The sequence below is a fragment of the Nesoenas mayeri genome (assembly GCF_963082525.1).
Source record: "Nesoenas mayeri genome assembly, chromosome: 28".
Taxonomy (NCBI): Eukaryota; Metazoa; Chordata; class Aves; order Columbiformes; family Columbidae; genus Nesoenas; species Nesoenas mayeri.
This window is the reverse complement of record NC_137558.1, coordinates 2,724,637-2,742,636: the sequence shown is the minus strand read 5'-3', so window position 1 is coordinate 2,742,636 and position 18,000 is coordinate 2,724,637. Positions and strand designations below refer to the sequence as shown.

Here is an 18,000-nt window from a genome sequence, read left to right as displayed (position 1 = left end):
CAATGGGACCTGGGGTGGGTTAGAAGGGGGTGGTCAGTAGGTCAGAGAGGTTCTCCTGCCCCTCTGCTCTGCCCTTGAGAAAAGGGTTTAGTTCAGACACTATAAGGATACACTTGAGAAACATATATTTTATATATATGTGTATATATATATGTATATATGTGTATATATATATGTATATATGCAGCCATAGCACCCTGAGATCTCGTCTGATCTGGGAAGCTAAGCAGGGTCGGGCCCGGTCAGTACTTGGATGGGAGACTGTACAGATACACAGCCATAGCACCCTGAGAACACCTGATCTGGGAAGCTAAGCAGGGTCAGGCCTGGTCAGTGCTTGGATGGGAGACCAGCTGGGTCCAGAGAGGTTCTCCTGCCCCTCTGCTCTGCCCTGGGGAGACCACACCTGGAATCTTGTGTCCAGCTGTGGCCCCTCAGTTCCAGCAGGACAGGGAACTGCTGCAGAGAGTCCAGCGCAGCCACCAAGATGCTGGAGGGAGTGGAGCATCTCCCGTGTGAGGAAAGATTGAGGGAGCTGGGGCTCTGGAGCTGGACAAGAGGACACTGAGGGGGGACTCATTCCTGGGGATCAGTATGGAAAGGGGCAGTGTCAGGAGGATGGAGCCAGGCTCTGCTGGTGACAACCAGGGACAGGACAAGTGGCAATGGGTGCAAACTGCAATACAGGAGGTTCCGCTTAAATATGAGCAGAAACTTGTTCGTGGTGAAATAAATAACTTAGGCTTTTTCTATGGATAAACAACATTTAATCCATTTCCTTGTGTTCCGTAAAAACGTGTTCATTAGAGCATAAGCAAATCAGCGCTGGGTGCGCGGGGGATTCGCTCCGCCCAAGACGCACACCTTTAAACAACAAGAGGTGTGCTTAAATACAGTAAGGTGTTACATATTCATAATGACCCCAGGAACGCCTGTACATATCCATAACCTTTCCTGCTTCTCATTCAAATGAGTCTCAGAGAACCATTTCCATAGTCTCCTCCTTGACCCGCCCCTGTTGCGCCTGCGCAGTGTCACTTGGTGGCTTTGAGGAGGGGTCTCTATGGTCTCTATGGGACTCTATGGTCTCTGTGGTCTTTATGGGTCTCTATGGGACTCTATGGTCTCTGTAGTCTTTATGGGTCTCTAAGGGTCTCTGTGGTCTCTATGGGTCTCTATTGGTCTCTATGGGACTCTGTGGTCTCTGTGGTCTTTATGGGTCTCTATGGGACTCTACGGGTATCTGTGGTCTCTATGGGACTGTATGGTCTCTGTGCTCTCTGTGGGTCTCTATGGGTCTTTATGAGTCTCTGTAGTGTCTATGGGTCTCTACGGATCCCTATGGTCTCTGTGGTCTCTATGGTCTCTATAGGTCACTATGGGCTCTGTGGTCTCTATGGGTCACTATGGGCTCTATGGTCTCTGTGGTGTCTATGGTCTCTATGGGTCACTATGGGCTCTATGGTCTCTGTGGTCTCTATGGTCTCTATAGGTCACTATGGGCTCTATGGTCTCTGTGGTCTCTATGGTCTCTATAGGTCACTATGGGCTCTATGGTCTCTGTGGTCTCTATGGTCTCTGTGGTCTCTATGGGTCACTATGGGCTCTATGGTCTCTGTGGTCTCTATGGTCTCTATAGGTCACTATGGGCTCTATGGTCTCTGTGGTCTCTATGGTCTCTGTGGTCTCTATGGGTCACTATGGGCTCTATGGTCTCTGTGGTCTCTCTGGTCTCTATGGGCCACTATGGGCTCTATGGTCTCTGTGGTCTCTATGGTCTCTATAGGTCACTATGGGCTCTATGGTCTCTATGGTCTCTGTGGGTCACTATGGGCTCTATGGTCTCTACGGATCCCTAAGGTCTCTGTGGTCTCTGTGGTCTCTATGGGTCACTATGGGCTCTATGGTCTCTGTGGTCTCTATGGTCTCTATGGGTCACTATGGGCTCTATGGTCTCTATGGGTCTCCCAAGCTGCCAAGTCGACCGAAACCAGACTGGCCCCCCTTTTGCTGTAACTCTTGGCTGTCTTGTCTCCTCAAGGTTGCAGCTGTAAAACTTCTGATCTCGGCATTTGATGAAGTCCTGCTTTTTTTAGCACAATTAGTTCCATACAGCTCTAAACTAGATATTAATAATGTGGTTTAAAATGTTAGCTTGTTAGTCGGCCCTTATTATATAGTTGCTTAACCCTTAAAGTGTTAGTTCCCTCTATCAATATAACCTCATAAACAAGTTTCAGAACTTTTTACATAGAACTTACCCACCTTTTCCTTTTCCAAGTTCAGAGTCCGTGCCCCATTTGGTTATACCTGTAAACATGAAACATCTCAGCACGAATCACAACTGCATTTCTCACAGTATGGAGGAGTGGGCACATCCCCCTCTCTCCCGGTTTCCATGGGCCCAACAGCTTCTTTGTCTGGCCCCAGAGCACCCTGACCAGATCGTTAGTGACCGTAGGGAGTGCAAAAGCCGCTGGGCGCCCACGCCCAGGGTGGGGGATGTTTTCGAGGGGCTTCCGGTGTAATAGATATGGTCAAGGTTGTTGAACAAATCGAGTAGGGTTCAATCATATCATGCATATCGTTGTAAGAAGTAATTGCGTTTGTGCAAGTTTCATTATATTTTGTAAAAAATAGTAGCTAAGCCAATGGCTGGATGCCGGACCCCAACCAAGCCAATGGCCAGATGCTGGACCCCAACCAAGCCAATGGCCGGATGGTGCAACAGATAACAGAGCACCTGAATGGTGCAACAGATAACAGAGCGATGGTGCAACAGATAACAGAGCACCTGAATGGTGCAACAGATAACAGAGCGATGGTGCAACAGATAACAGAGCACCTGAATGGTGCAACAGAGAACAGAGCGATGGTGCAACAGATAACAGAGCGATGGTGCAACAGATAACAGAGCGATGGTGCAACAGATAACAGAGCACCTGAATGGTGCAACAGATAACAGAGCGATGGTGCAACAGATAACAGAGCACCTGAATGGTGCAACAGATAACAGAGCGATGGTGCAACAGATAACAGAGCACCTGAATGGTGCAACAGATAACAGAGCGATGGTGCAACAGAGAACAGAGCTCCAGAGGCAGAAACACCCAGCGACACCCAGCAACATCTTCCACTGTCAACTGGCCAAGCAGGAGCTGACTGGTCAGGGTGTCCCAGCGCGTGCACGAGTGTATAACATATATAAGCACATACGAAAAGTCGAGTTGTGTGCCGTGGTGGAACTGAGCTTCCCCCGCTCACCCAGCGCTGTTTTGCCTAATTACTGCTTGCTTTAAATTGGCTTGCTCAATAAAATTAATTAATTGGCTCAAAGACTTGTCTTCATTTATAACACAGTCTATATTTTAGAACTCCAGAGACAACCTTTCAGGCCGGGCCTGATAACCAAGAGCAGACTTGGAGGAAATACGACTTTCAGAAAGAAATGCATCAATAAAGGGAGCAGAATAGCAGGAGGGCGGCTCAAGCTGGGCAGCCACGCGGAGCTTGAACCTGAGTATAAAAAGCTATCACTATTTTATATCTTCACGGGCCGTCCATGTCATGATTCATTCCGATATCAATATTGCACGCTGAGGTCTTCATGCTCCTCGTTGGGTCTTTTTCTCTGATCTCAGAGGGGCTTTGGTCTGTCCAGCTGTAGACGTTGTTTCTGGTCCATGGCCTTGCGGGTCCTGCTTGGTGTGGATCAATCCTTTCTTCTCAGCAAAGTGTAAACCAGGCCTTACCTTGCAAGTGTTCGGTGCAGTTTGTAGTTGCTTTTGAGAAATAGGAGCGAAATTTAGAGGTTAAAGTTTTAGTAAATCCTGTTGACTAAGGAAGACAAAGCAAAGAGCATATAAAACACTTCACACACCCTCATACTTCGGAATGGTTCATTATATTTAGTGTGTGTTTACTTAAGCCAGACGATTAATATGAAACTCCCCACAGCTCCCCTGGGCACTCCAGTCACCAGTGGTGTCCCCAGGGGTCAGTGTTGGGTCCAGTCCTGTTTAACATCTTTATTGACCATTTAGATGAGGGGATTGAGACCATCATCAGCAAATTTGCTGATGACACCAAGTTGGGAGGGAGTGTGGAGCTGCTGGAAGGCAGGAGGGTCTGCAGAGGGATCTGGATGGACTGGAACAATGGGCTGATTGCAATGGGATGAAGCTCAACAAGGGCAAGTGCCGGGTGCTGCACTTTGGCCACAACAGCCCCCTGCAGCGCTCCAGGCTGGGCACAGAGTGGCAGAAAGAGACCTGGGGAACTAATGGACAGGAAGCTCAACATGAGCCAACAGTGTGCCCAGGTGGCCAAGAAGGCCAATGGTGTCCTGTCCTGTATCCAAACCAGCGTGGTCAGCAGGACCAGGACAGTGATCCTTCCCCTGTGCTCTGCACTGGGGAGGCCACACTGGAGTATTGTGGGCAGTTCTGGGCCCCTCAGCTCAGGAAAGAGATTGAAGTGCTGGAGGGTCCAGAGAAGAGCAACAAGACTGGGGAAGGGACTTGAGCACAAGCCCTATGGGGAGAGGCTGAGGGAGCTGGGCTTGTTTAGTCTGGAGAAGAGGAGGCTCAGAGCTGAGCTCAGCACTCTCTAGAACTACCTGAAGGGCAGTTCTAGCCAGGTGGGGATTGGGCTCTTCTCCCAGGCATCAGCAATAGGACAAGGGGCCATGGGCTTCAACTCTGCCAGGGGAAATTGAGGCTGGAGATTAGAAAGCAATTCTGTGCAGAGAGTGGTCAGGCATTGGAATGGCTGCCCAGGGAGGTGCTGGACTCACCGGCCCTGGAGGTTTTTAAACTGAGATTGGCCATGGCGCTTAGTGCCATGATCTAGTCAATGGACTGGAGCTGGACCAAGGGTTGGACTGAATGATCTCTGAGGTCTTTTCCAGCCCAGTCGATTCTGTGATTCTGTGATTCTGTGATTCTGTGATTCTGTGATCCAGGGCTCCTCAGTCCTCCCTCGGGCTCGCTCCAGCCCCCCAGTTCTGCCCAGGGTTTCCCTTTCCCCCCCTGTGCTCCCCAGTATTCCCAGGACTCTCCTCAGCTCCCCGGGGCTCACTGAGTCCCCCCCACGTCTCACCTTGTCCCCCCAGGCTCTACAGCGCTCCCCAGGTGTCCCCAGAGCTGCCCCCGCCGCCTCGGGTGCGGCAGCCCCGGCGCAGAGCAGAGCGGGCCCGGCCCCCCCGCCCCGCTGCCCGCGCTGTGCTGGCGGCGCCCACGGCGCCTCGTGGCTCCAGGGACGCCGGTGGCTCACGTTCCACTTGCCGTCCACCAGAACCTGCCGATGCGTCTCCGCGGAGCTGCTCTCCCCGCTCTGGCTGCCCCGTGTGTCTGCACAGCCAGGGTCGCCGCGTCCCAGGCCCAGGATCACCCCAGCGCACAAGGTGGCGGCCCCGGGGGCGCCAGGAGCAGCTCAGGGGTGGCAGGATCAGCTCACGACACAGACAGACCTTGTCCCGGCTGCAAAGTCCGGCACTTCCCTTGTCAAACTCCCTGTGGCTGGTGGTTGCTCCGCAGCGTGTCCAGGTCGCCCTGCAGGGCTGCTCTGCCCTCCAGAGCGCCAGCAGCTCCTCCCAGCTCGGTGTCACCAGCAAACCTACCGAGTAACCTCTCAAACCCTCAGTCCAACTCATTCGTTGAAGAATCTTGGCCCTGAGACGGATCCCTGTGGAACCCGGTGGTCAGACATGACCCCGTGAAGCAGAACGCGTTGAGCCCGCGCTGCCGGCCGATCTCTCACCCGCGGCACTGTGTGCTTATCCGGCTGTGCGGGACAGCTTGTCCAGAACGGGCCGAGCAAGCCCATGGATCTCCCGGCGGCGCGGACTGCGCGGGGCAGAGCCCGCTCCGCACCCAGAGCCCGCTCCGCACCCAGCGCCCGCTCCGCACTCAGAGCCCCCTCCGCACCCAGAGCCCGCTCCGCACCCAGCGCCCGCTCCGCACCCAGAGCTCCCTCCGCACCCAGAGCCCGCTCCGCACCCAGCGCCCGCTCCGCACCCAGAGCCCGCTCCACACCCAGCGCCCGCTCCGCACCCAGAGCCCCCTCCGCACCCAGAGCCCGCTCCGCACCCAGAGCCCGCTCCGCACCCAGCGCCTGCTCCGCACCCAGCGCCCGCTCCGCACCCAGCGCCCGCTCTGCACCCAGAGTGCGCTCCGCACCCAGAGCCCGCTCCGCACCCACAGCCCGCTCCGCACCCAGAGCCCCCTCCGCACCCAGCGCCCGCTCCGCACCCAGAGCCCGCTCCGCACCCAGCGCCCGCTCTGCACCCAGAGCCCGCCCTGCACCCAGAGCCCGCTCCGCACCCAGAGCCCGCTCCGCACCCAGCACCTGCTCCGCACCCAGAGCCCGCCCCGCACCCAGCGCCCGCTCCGCACCCAGAGCCCGCTCCGCACCCAGCACCCGCTCCGCACCCAGCGCCCGCTCCGCACCCAGCGCCCCGCGTGGCTGCCCGAGGCTCCGGGCTGGGGGAGCCGCGTGGGGACGGACGGGCCCCCGAGCCGCTGTCCCGCTGTGGGTGGGGAGCAGGGCAGGGCAGGACAGCCCAACGATTCCCCCGTGGCTGGCGTGGGAAGAGCCTTCACGTCCTGGCACCGCCTGCACATCCACAGCGGTGAGTCCACATCACCCCACACGCGCACCCACCGCCCGTGTCCTCCCTCCGTGAGCCCATCAAAGCCTCGTGACATGGGGCCCCCATTCCCTAATGAGCCCATCCCCAACGCCTTTGCTGCCCCTGGGGCACCCCCAGCCCCCGCCGCTGCCGCTTCCCCAGCAAGCGGTCCTGCTGCCAGAAACGCTTCTCCTGCTGTAGCTCCGACAATACCCACCTGTCCCCTGGGACACCCCCACCCCTGGGACACCCCCACCCCTGGGACACCCTCACCCCTGGGAGCCCCACCCAGCCCGGAACGGGACCTTGGCACCCAGAGGCCTGGGGGTGTCCCCCGGCGCCAGGCCAGCGGACCCCCTTGGAATCAGCGCGTCCCCGCGAGACCCTGACGAGCTTCTGGATCATTAGCTGCCCCGCGCAGGGCTGGTGTCCCCGGGAGCCCGCGGGGTCCTGCCGTGCCCCACAGCGCCCTGTGCCTCCCAAGTGTCCTGTGTCCCCCTCCCAGTGTCCGGGGGCACTGGGGAGCTGGGTGCGCACTGGGAAGATGCAGAAGCACTAAGCGGCGGCACGAGGTCCTGGCAGCACGCTGGGATGGCAACCAGGGGGCACAGAGAGGGTGCTGGGAAGCACTGGGGGCCACTGGGAGACCCAGAGAGATGGTGACCCTGGCAGGGCGCTGTGACAGCTCCCATATCCACGGGCTTGCGTCCCGCAGGCGGGAGTCTTGGCGGCGCACAGCACCCCGAGCTCTGCGGCTGCAGCGGCGGTGGGAACCCGGCAGAGAAAGCCCCAGCCCTGGTGTGGCCACATCCTGCCCTGCCGCTGGCTGCGCCAGCACAGCCGGGGGCCTGTCCTGGGATAAGGTCTGATGGCAATGGGTGTGTTTAATCAAAGATAAATCAGCACTGTAATGGTTTCGGGGAGGGGTATGGGGCACGGCAGGGGCAGCGGGGAGGCCTTTGGGGGCTGCCGTGTGCTCTCTAAGGATGGGAGGTTGGGTGCGTTTTGGTGCCGCAGACCCCCAGCCCCGGTCAGACCAGCACCGCGGGCGGCCCCAGGGAAGGAGCCGGTTCACCGCGGCGTCGAGCGCACGCGGCGCAGCGAGGGCTGGCGGGGAGGAAGCGCCACCGGCAGCCAGAGTCTCCGTTCCCGGCGGTCGGGGCCGGCGTCAGGGGGATGTGGGGAAGATGAGGTCGAAGTGAGCCAGCAGCAGCTCCACCGCCTGGTTCTGCTGCGTCACGTCTGCTGCCAGGCTCCCCGGCTCCCGCTCCGGCCGCAGCAGCGTCGGCCCGAACACGATGCCGATGTTCTGGCGCGTCATGCGGTTAACATCCGCCCGCTCCATCACCCTGGGGATGGACAGCACCACATCCAGCCCTGGTCCTCCATCCATCACCCAGGAGGTCCGTGTGTCGGGGTCCCATCACTCTGGCCGGCTCTAGTCCTCCCTGCCCCCCCCCTTGTGTACCAGGGGGACAAAGGAGACTGGGGCACAGGGTGCAGGGAGCAGGAGGGAACGCAGGGACGCTGGGGCTGGGAGAACACACGGGACCGGGTGGGGATGCTGGACTGGAGGGGAGCGCTGGGACCAGGGGGTACAGAGGGACTGAGGGGGTGCTCTGGGGCTGGGGAGGCGGGGGGAGGACAGACACTGGATCGGGGGGGAGGCAGCAGGGCAACCAGACACCCACCGCAGTTACCCCATGCCACCCCACAGCCCATCCAGCTTTGGGGCAGCTCTAAGCCCACCCCACAGCCGCCCCCCGCGCCGGAGCGGCCCCCGCTCACCGGCAGAGGTGAGCCAGCAGGTAGCGCAGGGTGGCGTAGCTGGCAGGCGGCAGGCTCCGCACCAGCTCGGCCGCCCGCTTCACCTGCTCCTGGCTGTCCGGCAGCTCTGGGGGGAGACACGGAGGTCAGACACGGTGCCCCCCCCAGCACCCATAGCCTGGGGACGCCCCCAGCGAGCACTGCAGGGGGGCACTCACTGGTGGCTTCAATGAAGGGCTCAAAGAGCCTGTACGGCACCAGGGGCTCGGGCAGCTCCCGCAGGAACAGCTTGAGCGCACCCGCCACCACGTGGACGTCGCTCCACTCGGGGTCCGCCAGGCTGACCCGCTCCCCTGGGAAGGGACGGGGAGGCCGGTTTGCCCTCGGGTCCTGCAGGGCCCGGGGCCCCCAGGGCTGTCCCCTGCCCACCCCCCGCTGACCTTGGAACGGCTGCTCGGGGAAGACGTAGCGCCCGTCCGAGGTCACGGCGCGCTCTGTGGGGACGAGAGAGCCCATGGGGAAGAAGCCACCTTCCCCCATCCCCGGGCGTGTGCTCCAACACAGTTCCCGTGTCCCCGCCCCGCCACCCCCATTCACAGTGTCACAGTATCACAGTATGTTTGGGATTGGAAGGGACCTCAAAAGATCATCCAGTGCAATCCCCCCATGGAGCAGGAACGCCCAGGTGAGGTCGCACAGGAACGTGTCCAGGTGGGTTGGAATGTCTGCAGAGAAGGAGACTCCACAACCCCCCTGGGCAGCCTGTTCCAGGCTCTGCCACCCTCACTGAGAAGAAGTTTCTTCTCAAATTTAAGTGGAACCTCTTGTGTTGCAGCTTGATCCCATTACCCCTTGTCCTATCATTGTTTGCCACCGAGAAGAGCCTGGCTCCATCCTCGTCGCACTCACCCTTTATATATTTATAAACATCAATAAGGTCACCCCTCAGTCTCCTCTTCTCCAAACTAAAGAGCCCCAGCTCCCTCAGCCTTTCCTCACACGGGAGATGCTCCACTCCCTGCAGCATCTTGGTGGCTGCGCTGGACTCTCTGCAGCAGTTCCCTGTCCTGCTGGAACTGAGGGGCCACAGCTGGACACAAGATTCCAGGTGTGGTCTCCCCAGGGCAGAGCAGAGGGGCAGGAGAACCTCTCTGACCTACTGACCACCCCCTTCTAACTCACCCCAGGTCCCATTGGCTTCCTGGCCACAAGGGCCCAGTGCTGGCTCAGCCCACAGCACCCGGGATTCCCAGCTGGTCTCCCATCCAAGTACTGACCGGGCCCGACCCTGCTTAGCTTCCCAGATCAGGCATTCTCAGGGTGCTATGGCTGTATATATTACATACATATATATATATGTTCTCCAAGTATATCATGATAGTATCCGAACTAATCCCTTTTTTCAAGGGCAGAGCAGAGAGGCAGGAGAACCTCTCTGACCTACTGACCACCCCTTTCTAACCCACCCCAGGTCCCATTGGCTTCCTGGCCACAAGGGCCCAGTGCTGGCTCATGGTCACCCTGCTGTCCCCAGGACCCCCAGCTCCCTTTCCCCTACGCTGCTCTCTAATATGGAATTTCCCAACCGATACTGGAACCGTGCCCCCCCGTGTCCCCTCACCCCGGTCCACAGTAAAACGCAGCTTCTGGATCACAGATAGGTTCCCATTGACCCGGTAGATCCCATCAACGTCAAGGCCTGGGGACAACAAGGGGAGTGAAACATGACGGGGACATCCGTGCCAGCCGGGTGGGCGCGCGGGCTGGGGGTCCCACCTCTCTCCTCAACAGCCTCCACGCAGAGGCGGACGAAGCGGGGCACGGCGCTGCCCTCGCGCTGGCACAGGGCGTCCAGGCGGCACCCGAACACCTGGTCTGGGAGAGGGCGGCGCTGGGTCAAACCGGGACGGGGAGCACCGGGACTTGGTGGGGGACAAACGAGACTGGGGCACAGGGTGCAGGGAGCAGGAGGGAACGCAGGGGCGCTGGGGCTGGGAGAACACACGGGACCGGGGGGGGATGCTGGACTGGAGGGGAGCGCTGGGACCAGGGGGTACAGAGGGACTGAGAGGGTGTTCTGGGGCTGGGGAGGCGGGGGGAGGACAGACACTGGATCGGGGGGGAGGCAGAGCAGGGACCGACGGACACACAGGGACTCGAGACGGGAACGCGGGGTGCGCGGGACACGGGCGCGCTGGGGACAGGCAGCTAAGGTTCAATGAGCCACTCGGGCATCTGCTTCCTCTCCCGCTTTGGGGGCAGAGGGAAGACGTGCGTGGGTTTGGGACGCGGTGGGACACGGGGGGAGGACCTGCAGCCGGGGCTCCCCACCTCGAATGAGCCCCTTCTCCTGCAGGCTCTGCAGCGAGGGCCGCTTGAGCATGAAGCGCCTCAGCTTGCTCCTCACCCGCTGCTTCTCCGAGGCGCTGGGGTTGCGGGGGACGCCTGGGGGCACAGCGGACATGCAGCGCGGGCGCGGTCACGGCAGCCCCGCGGCCTGTCCTCCCCACGCGGCCCCCCAGCCCCACCTGGAGCCCCGGTGCCCTCGGCGGCCCGCGGTGCCTCCTCCTCGTCCCCACTGAGCTCCACCAGGTTCCAAGCGTCTCCCCGGTGCAGCGAACTCACAGGTGCATCCACAGGGTTCTCCATGTCCTGAGGGGGCACAGGAGCGGCTGGGTGTGCTGGTGGGGCTGGGGGCAGCCGTGGGGCAACACCTGCCCCCTGGGTTCCACGCGCGCCCCACTCACCAGGCGCTGGATGACCCCCGCGATGGCCAGAGCCCACTGCTGGATGGCGGCCTCCTGGTCCGACTGCAGCAGAAACTCATTCCCCGTCACGGTGCGGAGCTGGGGGGGGGCAGCGGGATGGGGGAGGGGGCATGGGCTCCCGAGAACCCCTACAGGGAACCCAGGCACCTCAGGGGTGCCGTGCTTGCCCCCCCCAAAGGAAGGCTTCTGTGGGCGCCCTCAGCCCAAGGTGGGGTCCCTACACCCCCCTCCCCAGGGCAGTGTACGCGTGGCAGCCGTTCGTCCTGGTTTGGCGGTTCCTGTACGTGCCGGGCTGCGGGGTCCACTTCTCTATGGGCTGCATTTAGAGGGACCCCCGTGATGCCCAGAGTGCTGTGGAGAGCCCCCCGTCCCCCGGGCCGTGCACCTTAGGCAGCCCCGCACCCCCCGCTCCCACCCCACTCACGTGGATGACATTCTTCTTACTGGAGAGCTCGCGGGCCCACTCCAGGGCAGCCCCCCGCAGGTCCACGCTGCTCTCGGGGCGGCTGCTGGTGGGACACTGGGGTGCAGCAGCACCGTGGGTGTCCTGGCCGCCGTGTGGCCACAGCACCCCGTGTTCCCGCACAGCCCCCCCCCCAGCGCCCCCACCGCGCTCCCCGACGCTCAGCACTCCCGCGCTGCCCCAGGCACCCCGTGCCCCCCACTCACCCAGGCAGCGGGCGCCGGCCCCTTGGGCTCCTTGTAGAAGATGAGGCTGTTCCCGGCCAGCACCACCCAGGAGACCCCCCAGCTCTTCCTGAGGGCAGAAGGTGAGGGGGTCCCCAGGCTGCGCCCGTTCAGGGCTGGGGGCAGGCGTCGGTGCCGCCTGCTCCAGCACAGCCCCACAGGGGCCCCGGGCACCTTTTGGGCACACCCGTCACCCTCAGGCAGGCAGGGCCACGAGCCCCTTTGTGCCGGAGAGGGGGCTCACCCGGAGCTCCTCAGCGGGAAGAGCCGGGGGCCGGGCTGGGGTGCCACCCCCCGCTGGTACCGTATAAACCCCCCCAGGCTGTCATGGCCCCGCAGCTCGGCAGGAACCCTCTGCTCCAGCGCAGACCCCCCAGCCTGGCAGGGCCCCCACACCAGCACACCCCCCTCTTTAACACGGAGCGCTCCACAGCCCTGGCCAGGCGGGCAGCTCGGCACAGCCCCCGCAGCAGGACCTCCCCTCGGGTCCCCAGCCCCGCGCAGCACCCTCCCCACCCCAGCTCCCACCTGAGCTTCCTTCCCCCCTCAGCGATCTTGGTCTTGTTGAGCTGCCCGGCCCTCTGCACCTCCTGCAAGGACAGAGTCAGTGCCGCCCCGGCCCCCGGCCCCCCCGGCCCCCCCAGGTAACTCACGGTGGGCAGGGCAGGGGCACCGTGCGGGGGCTCGGATGGGGCCGCGGCGGGCTGGGGGGCAGCGGTCCGGTCCTCCAGCTTTGGGTGGGCGAGGGTCCGGCCGTGGCTCACCTGCAGTGGGGGGGCAACATGGGGTGCACACTCCAGGCCCTCCCTGGCATCCCTCCATATCCTTCCCAGTGCCCCCCATTATCCATCTAAGCCTTGACCCCGTGCCACCCCGTCCTACCCCTCTCCAACTCCGTCCCACCCGTGCCTCTGCCCCCCCACCCGTGTCCCCCGCTCACAGTGCCACGGGAGACCCTGGAATCCCTGCAGCTCCAGGGGTCCGTGGTCCGGGGGGGCTCAGCACGGCAGGTCAGGCTCTGCAGGGGACATAAGGGACATGGTCCAGCCTCCGGGACGGCATGGCCAGAGCCCCCAGCACCGCCCCCCCCCGCCAGCAATTAGCGCTGGCACAAATTAGCAGCAGCCCCTGGGGGCTGTGCCAAGGACAAGGGCAGGACGGTGTCCCCCAGGACCCAGAGGGCGTGGGGCGGGTCAGAGGGAGCCGTGCTGGGGCACACGGGGGTGCTGGGAACGTATTGGGGACACAGTCTGGACGAATGGAGGAGTCACGGGGGCCACTGCGCGGGACAAAGAGGGGAAGGCACGAGGGGCAGAGCGGACACTGGGGACACAGGGGCACGGCACATGGCATTGGCTGCGACACGAGGAGCAGGGGCAGCGGGACGGATGCTGGTGGGGCGTGCGGGGCACGGGGGGGCACGGAGGAACGGGAGCGCAGCGCCGGCGCTTCCCCTGCTGCGCCATGCCCACCGCCTCCCGGTGCTGCCTGGGGGGCTTCCAGGAGCTCACGCCGCTCTGGGGGTTGTAGAAGAAGCAGCGCCCAGTGTTGGGGTCCAGGTGACGCTCCCAGGCACCCAAAACCTGGATGGGGGCGCTGCTTGGCAAGGGGGGCTCAGCCCGGCCCCCCACTCGCTGCAGCTCTTCGAGGTTGGAGTAGATCATGGTGGCTCCCTGTGGGGGCACCTGGGAAACAGATCCTAACTGTGGGGGGGGCACACGGGCAGTGCCCAGAGCGCCCCCCCGCCCCGCCGCGCCCCCGCGCCCCGCCCCCCAGCCCCCGCATTTCCCCGCCGCCCTGTCCAGCGCCGATCAGGGTTTCGCAACCGCTTCCCGCAGCCGTTCACCCCCCCCCCACCTCGCCCCCCCGGCGGCCGCGCCCCCCGGTGCCCCCCGCGCCGGGACCGATCCCCCGGCCCCACCGCCCCCCGCGCTTCCTCCGCTGCCCCGCGGAGACGAGGAAGCGGCGGCAGCGAGGGCGGGGTTGGGGGGTGTGGGGTGCAGGCGGGGGGGGTGGGAGTGGAACGGGGGGGAGGAGTTGGGGCTGCGGGGGGGGCAGGTGGCAGTGCGGGGGAGCGGGTTGAGAGCTGCACGGGGTGCAGGTGGGTGATGCAGGGGGGTGGGGTTCGGGGGTGCAGGTGGGCAATGCAGGGGGGCAGGGTTGGGGTGTAGAGGGTACAGGTAGGTGATGCAGGGGGTGAGGTTGGGGTGTAGAGGGGTACAGGTAGGTGATGCAGGGGGTGAGGTTGGGGTGTAGAGGGTACAGGTAGGTGATGCAGGGGGCAGGGTTGGGGTGTAGAGGGTACAGGTAGGTGATGCAGGGGGTGAGGTTGGAGTGTAGAGGGGTACAGGTAGGTGATGCAGGGGAGTGGGGTTGGGGTGTAGAGGGGTACAGGTAGGTGATGCAGGGGAGTGGGGTTGGGGTGTAGAGGGGTACAGGTAGGTGATGCAGGGGGGCAGGGTTGGGGTGTAGAGGGTACAGGTAGGTGATGCAGGGAGGTGGGGTTCGGGGGTGCAGGTGGGCAATGCAGGGGGGCAGGGTTGGGGTGTAGAGGGTACAGGTAGGTGATGCAGGGGGGCAGGGCTGGGGTGTAGAGGGGTACAGGTAGGTGATGCAGGGGGCAGGGTTGGGGTGTAGAGGGTACAGGTAGGTGATGCAGGGGGTGAGGTTGGGGGTGTAGAGGGTACAGGTAGGTGATGCAGGGGGTGGGGTTGGGGTGTAGAGGGGTACAGGTAGGTGATGCAGGGGTCAGGGTTGGGGTGTAGAGGGTACAGGTAGGTGATGCAGGGGGGTGGGGTTCGGGGGTGCAGGTGGGCAATGCAGGGGGGCAGGGTTGGGGTGTAGAGGGTACAGGTAGGTGATGCAGGGGGTGAGGTTGGGGTGTAGAGGGGTACAGGTAGGTGATGCAGGGGAGTGAGGTTGGGGTGTAGAGGGGTACAGGTAGGTGATGCAGGGGGTGAGGTTGGGGTGTAGAGGGTACAGGTAGGTGATGCAGGGGGCAGGGTTGGGGGTGTAGAGGGTACAGGTAGGTGATGCAGGGGTCAGGGTTGGGGTGTAGAGGGGTACAGGTAGGTGATGCAGGGGGCAGGGTTGGGGTGTAGAGGGGTACAGGTAGGTGATGCAGGGGGTGAGGTTGGGGTGTAGGGGGGTGCAGGTGGGCAATGCAGGGGAGTGGGGTTGGGGTGTAGAGGGTACAGGTAGGTGATGCAGGGGGTGAGGTTGGGGGTGTAGAGGGGTACAGGTAGGTGATGCAGGAGGTGAGGTTGGGGGTGTAGAGGGGTACAGGTAGGTGATGTAGGAGGTGAGGTTGGGGTGTAGAGGGGTACAGGTAGGTGATGCAGGGGGTGAGGTTGGGGGTGTAGAGGGGTACAGGTAGGTGATGTAGGAGGTGAGGTTGGGGTGTAGAGGGGTACAGGTAGGTGATGCAGGGGGTGAGGTTGGGGGTGTAGAGGGGTACAGGTAGGTGACGCAGGGGTCAGGGTTGGGGTGCAGGTGGTGAGGCTGAGGGTACAAGGCGCGGAGCGGTGCAGGGAGAGGCTGCAGGTTGGAGATGCAGGTGTGGGAGGAGGGCAGGGTGCAAACGCGGGGGGTGCAGGGACAGGGAGCGCTGGCAAAGCCTCAGACAGGAACAGGGCGGGGGGCACAGGGTGCCCTCTGGGGCCAGCTGGACCCACTCACTGCGGCGCCCTTGGCCAGCAGCTCCTGCAGGGGCTGGCACGGCGGCGGCGCTGGGGGGTGGGCGGGCACGGCCCCCTCTGCCAGCTGCCCGGTGCTGGTGCTGGTGCTGGTGCTGGTGCAGCGGCCTGCGGGGCTGCCGGGGGGCAGCCCGGCCTCCTGGGGGGGGCGCAGGGGGGGGGCCACGCAGGTCCTCAAGGGAGCAGCAACGCTGGCGCGGGCCTGGGTGAGAGGGTGATACCCACAGCCCAAAATGATGCTCCAGGCTGCGGGTGGGGCAGTGACCTTCACCCCTGGGCCCCAACCTTGTTTTCCCCCGGTGCGCCCCAGCCCCACCTCTGGTGCCCCCCAGTGCCCGCAGCCTTGCGCCCTGTCCGCCCTCTGCACCCCCAGCCCTTCGGCCCGCGTCCCCCCACAGGTGCCCCCAGGCCCTGTGCTGTCAATGGGTCCTCCAGCCCCGTGCTCTCGGTGACCCCTCATCCCGCGCCCTTCGAGCCCCACGCCCTGCAGCCCCGCTCCTCCCCCAGCCCTGTGCACCCAGACTCACACCCCAGGACCTCCAGTGGAGCGGCCCCCAGCCCACCCCACGCCCCCAATGCCCCCAACCCCTTGCCAACCCCTCAGCTCCCCATGGCTCCTTTCTCCCAACGCTCTGCCATCCCGTGCCCCCTGCCCCGCAGCACCAGCCCTGTGCCCCCTGCCCCACTCACCTGTGTCCTCAGGCTGGCTGGGGGGCTGCGTGCTCCACCTCCCAGTGTCACCAGGGTCCAGCTCAGCCACATAGGTAGCAGGGACAAAGAAGGGCCGAGCCCAGTGGGGCTCGCCAGCCCGTCTCACCTGCCACCAGTCCTCGTTGGCTTTGTGGAGCAGCAGGAACTGCTCTCCGGCAGCCATGGCCACCTGCCGCCCATCCTCAGCGCGGTACGCGTAGTTGTACAGAGCACAGACAACCGCTGCCGGCTTGGCGCGCCGCCACTGCCAGCCGTCCAGGCGCCACCGCCCCGCCAGCATCCTCACCCGCTCAGGGCGCCGGGGCACGCCGCAGCCTGCGCCCCGCCATCTGCGGGACACAGAACCGCGGGTCAGAGCCGACATCCCCACGGCTGGTGTGACCGCGGTGCAATGGGGCTGCGCGGCGCCATGGGTGCCAGCGGGGACCCTCACTGCAGCGCCAGGACTCAATAGGTAAAGTTGTGCCCCGTGGCCAGGCTGTGGCCCTTAGCCATGGCAATGCCCCGTGCCCAGGCTGTGGCCCGCAGACAGAATGTGTCCCACGGCCATGGCAATGCCCCCCAACCCATGGCAATGCCCCCCAGCGAACCTGTCCACAGGCAGTGGAGGGACCACGTGTGGCCCCAGTTCCTGGTGCCAGGATACGGGGCACTGGGGAGACCAGGAGGACCAGAGGGCCCAGGAGCGCTGAGGCCGCCGGGGCCGCGCAGGAAACCCAGCGGCTGCTGCAGCAGGAAGCAGCAAGGCTGCGGTTTCCTTCTACTGCACGGCATGGGGCCGGGGGATGGTGCTGGGGGCCTCTGGTGCTCATCCCATGGCCTCGGGTCCATGGCCCCATGGCCTCGGGTCCTCATCCCACGGCACCGCACCCTCCCCAGCCCCTGCTCCCAATCCCACCGCCCTACAGGCCTGTGACTCCCAGGCTCTTGGTTCCTGCCCCAAGGTTCCCCCAGCACACCACCCCACATCCCCGGCCCCCTGCCCTGCAGCCCCAGGCTCCCAGAGCTGCAGGGCCCCAGCTCCGGGGCTCTACAGCCCCCAAGCCTTATCCCCCGCCAGGGTGCACTCACCATCCCTGCAGCACCACTGGGGGGCCAGGGGGCAGGATCTGATGCAAGGACACAGGGGTGGTGGGGGCTGCCATGGGGTGTAGCTGCAGAACCTCGGTGTCCTGCCTGCATGCGGCCAGCAGAGCGCCCGTGGGTGTGGGGATCAGAGCCCACGGCCCTGCTTGGACCTGAGCACCCCTCAGCTCTGCCCGCACGGTGGGGTCCGGGTGGGGGAGGAGGCGGGGCAGCTGGGGTAACTGCGCCGCCCCGAGGGCAAACCGGGTTGCCTTGGGGGGGACCGCAGCGCGGCTTCGTCCCCCCCCGCTCCCGCCACCGCACCGCGCTCCCCCGCGCTCCCTCTGCCCCACCGGCTCCCCCGCGCTCCCTCTGCCCCACCGGCTCCCCCGCGCTCCCTCTGCCCCACCGGGCTGCCCCGCCCTCCCTCTGCCCCACCGGGCTCCCCCGCGCTCCCTCTGCCCCACCGGCTCCCCCGCGCTCCCTCTGCCCCACCGGGCTCCCCCGCGCTCCCTCTGCCCCACCGGGCTGCCCCGCGCTCCCTCTGCCCCACCGGGCTCCCCCGCGCTCCCTCTGCCCCACCGGGCTCCCCCGCGCTCCCTCTGCCCCACCGGGCTGCCCCGCGCTCCCTCTGCCCCACCGGGCTGCCCCGCGCTCCCTCTGCCCCACCGGGCTC

General features: G+C 63.8%; 1 protein-coding gene across 1 annotated transcript; it reads right to left on the bottom strand.

Annotated features, from left to right (window-relative positions):
- Positions 1-7,554: 7,554 nt before the first annotated feature.
- Positions 7,555-17,426, bottom strand: ARHGAP9 (Rho GTPase activating protein 9). Its single transcript, XM_080360582.1, is given in 19 exon segments — positions 7,555-7,980; positions 8,420-8,525; positions 8,617-8,751; positions 8,839-8,892; positions 10,020-10,097; positions 10,175-10,273; positions 10,730-10,843; positions 10,927-11,050; positions 11,146-11,244; positions 11,591-11,686; positions 11,836-11,923; positions 12,382-12,443; positions 12,507-12,617; positions 12,794-12,916; positions 13,071-13,538; positions 15,532-15,621; positions 15,623-15,750; positions 16,239-16,588; positions 17,331-17,426. Coding segments are annotated over 18 exon segments (2,457 nt in total). The 5' UTR covers positions 16,540-16,588; positions 17,331-17,426; the 3' UTR covers positions 7,555-7,799.
- Between the last annotated feature and the right edge of the window lie 574 nt (positions 17,427-18,000).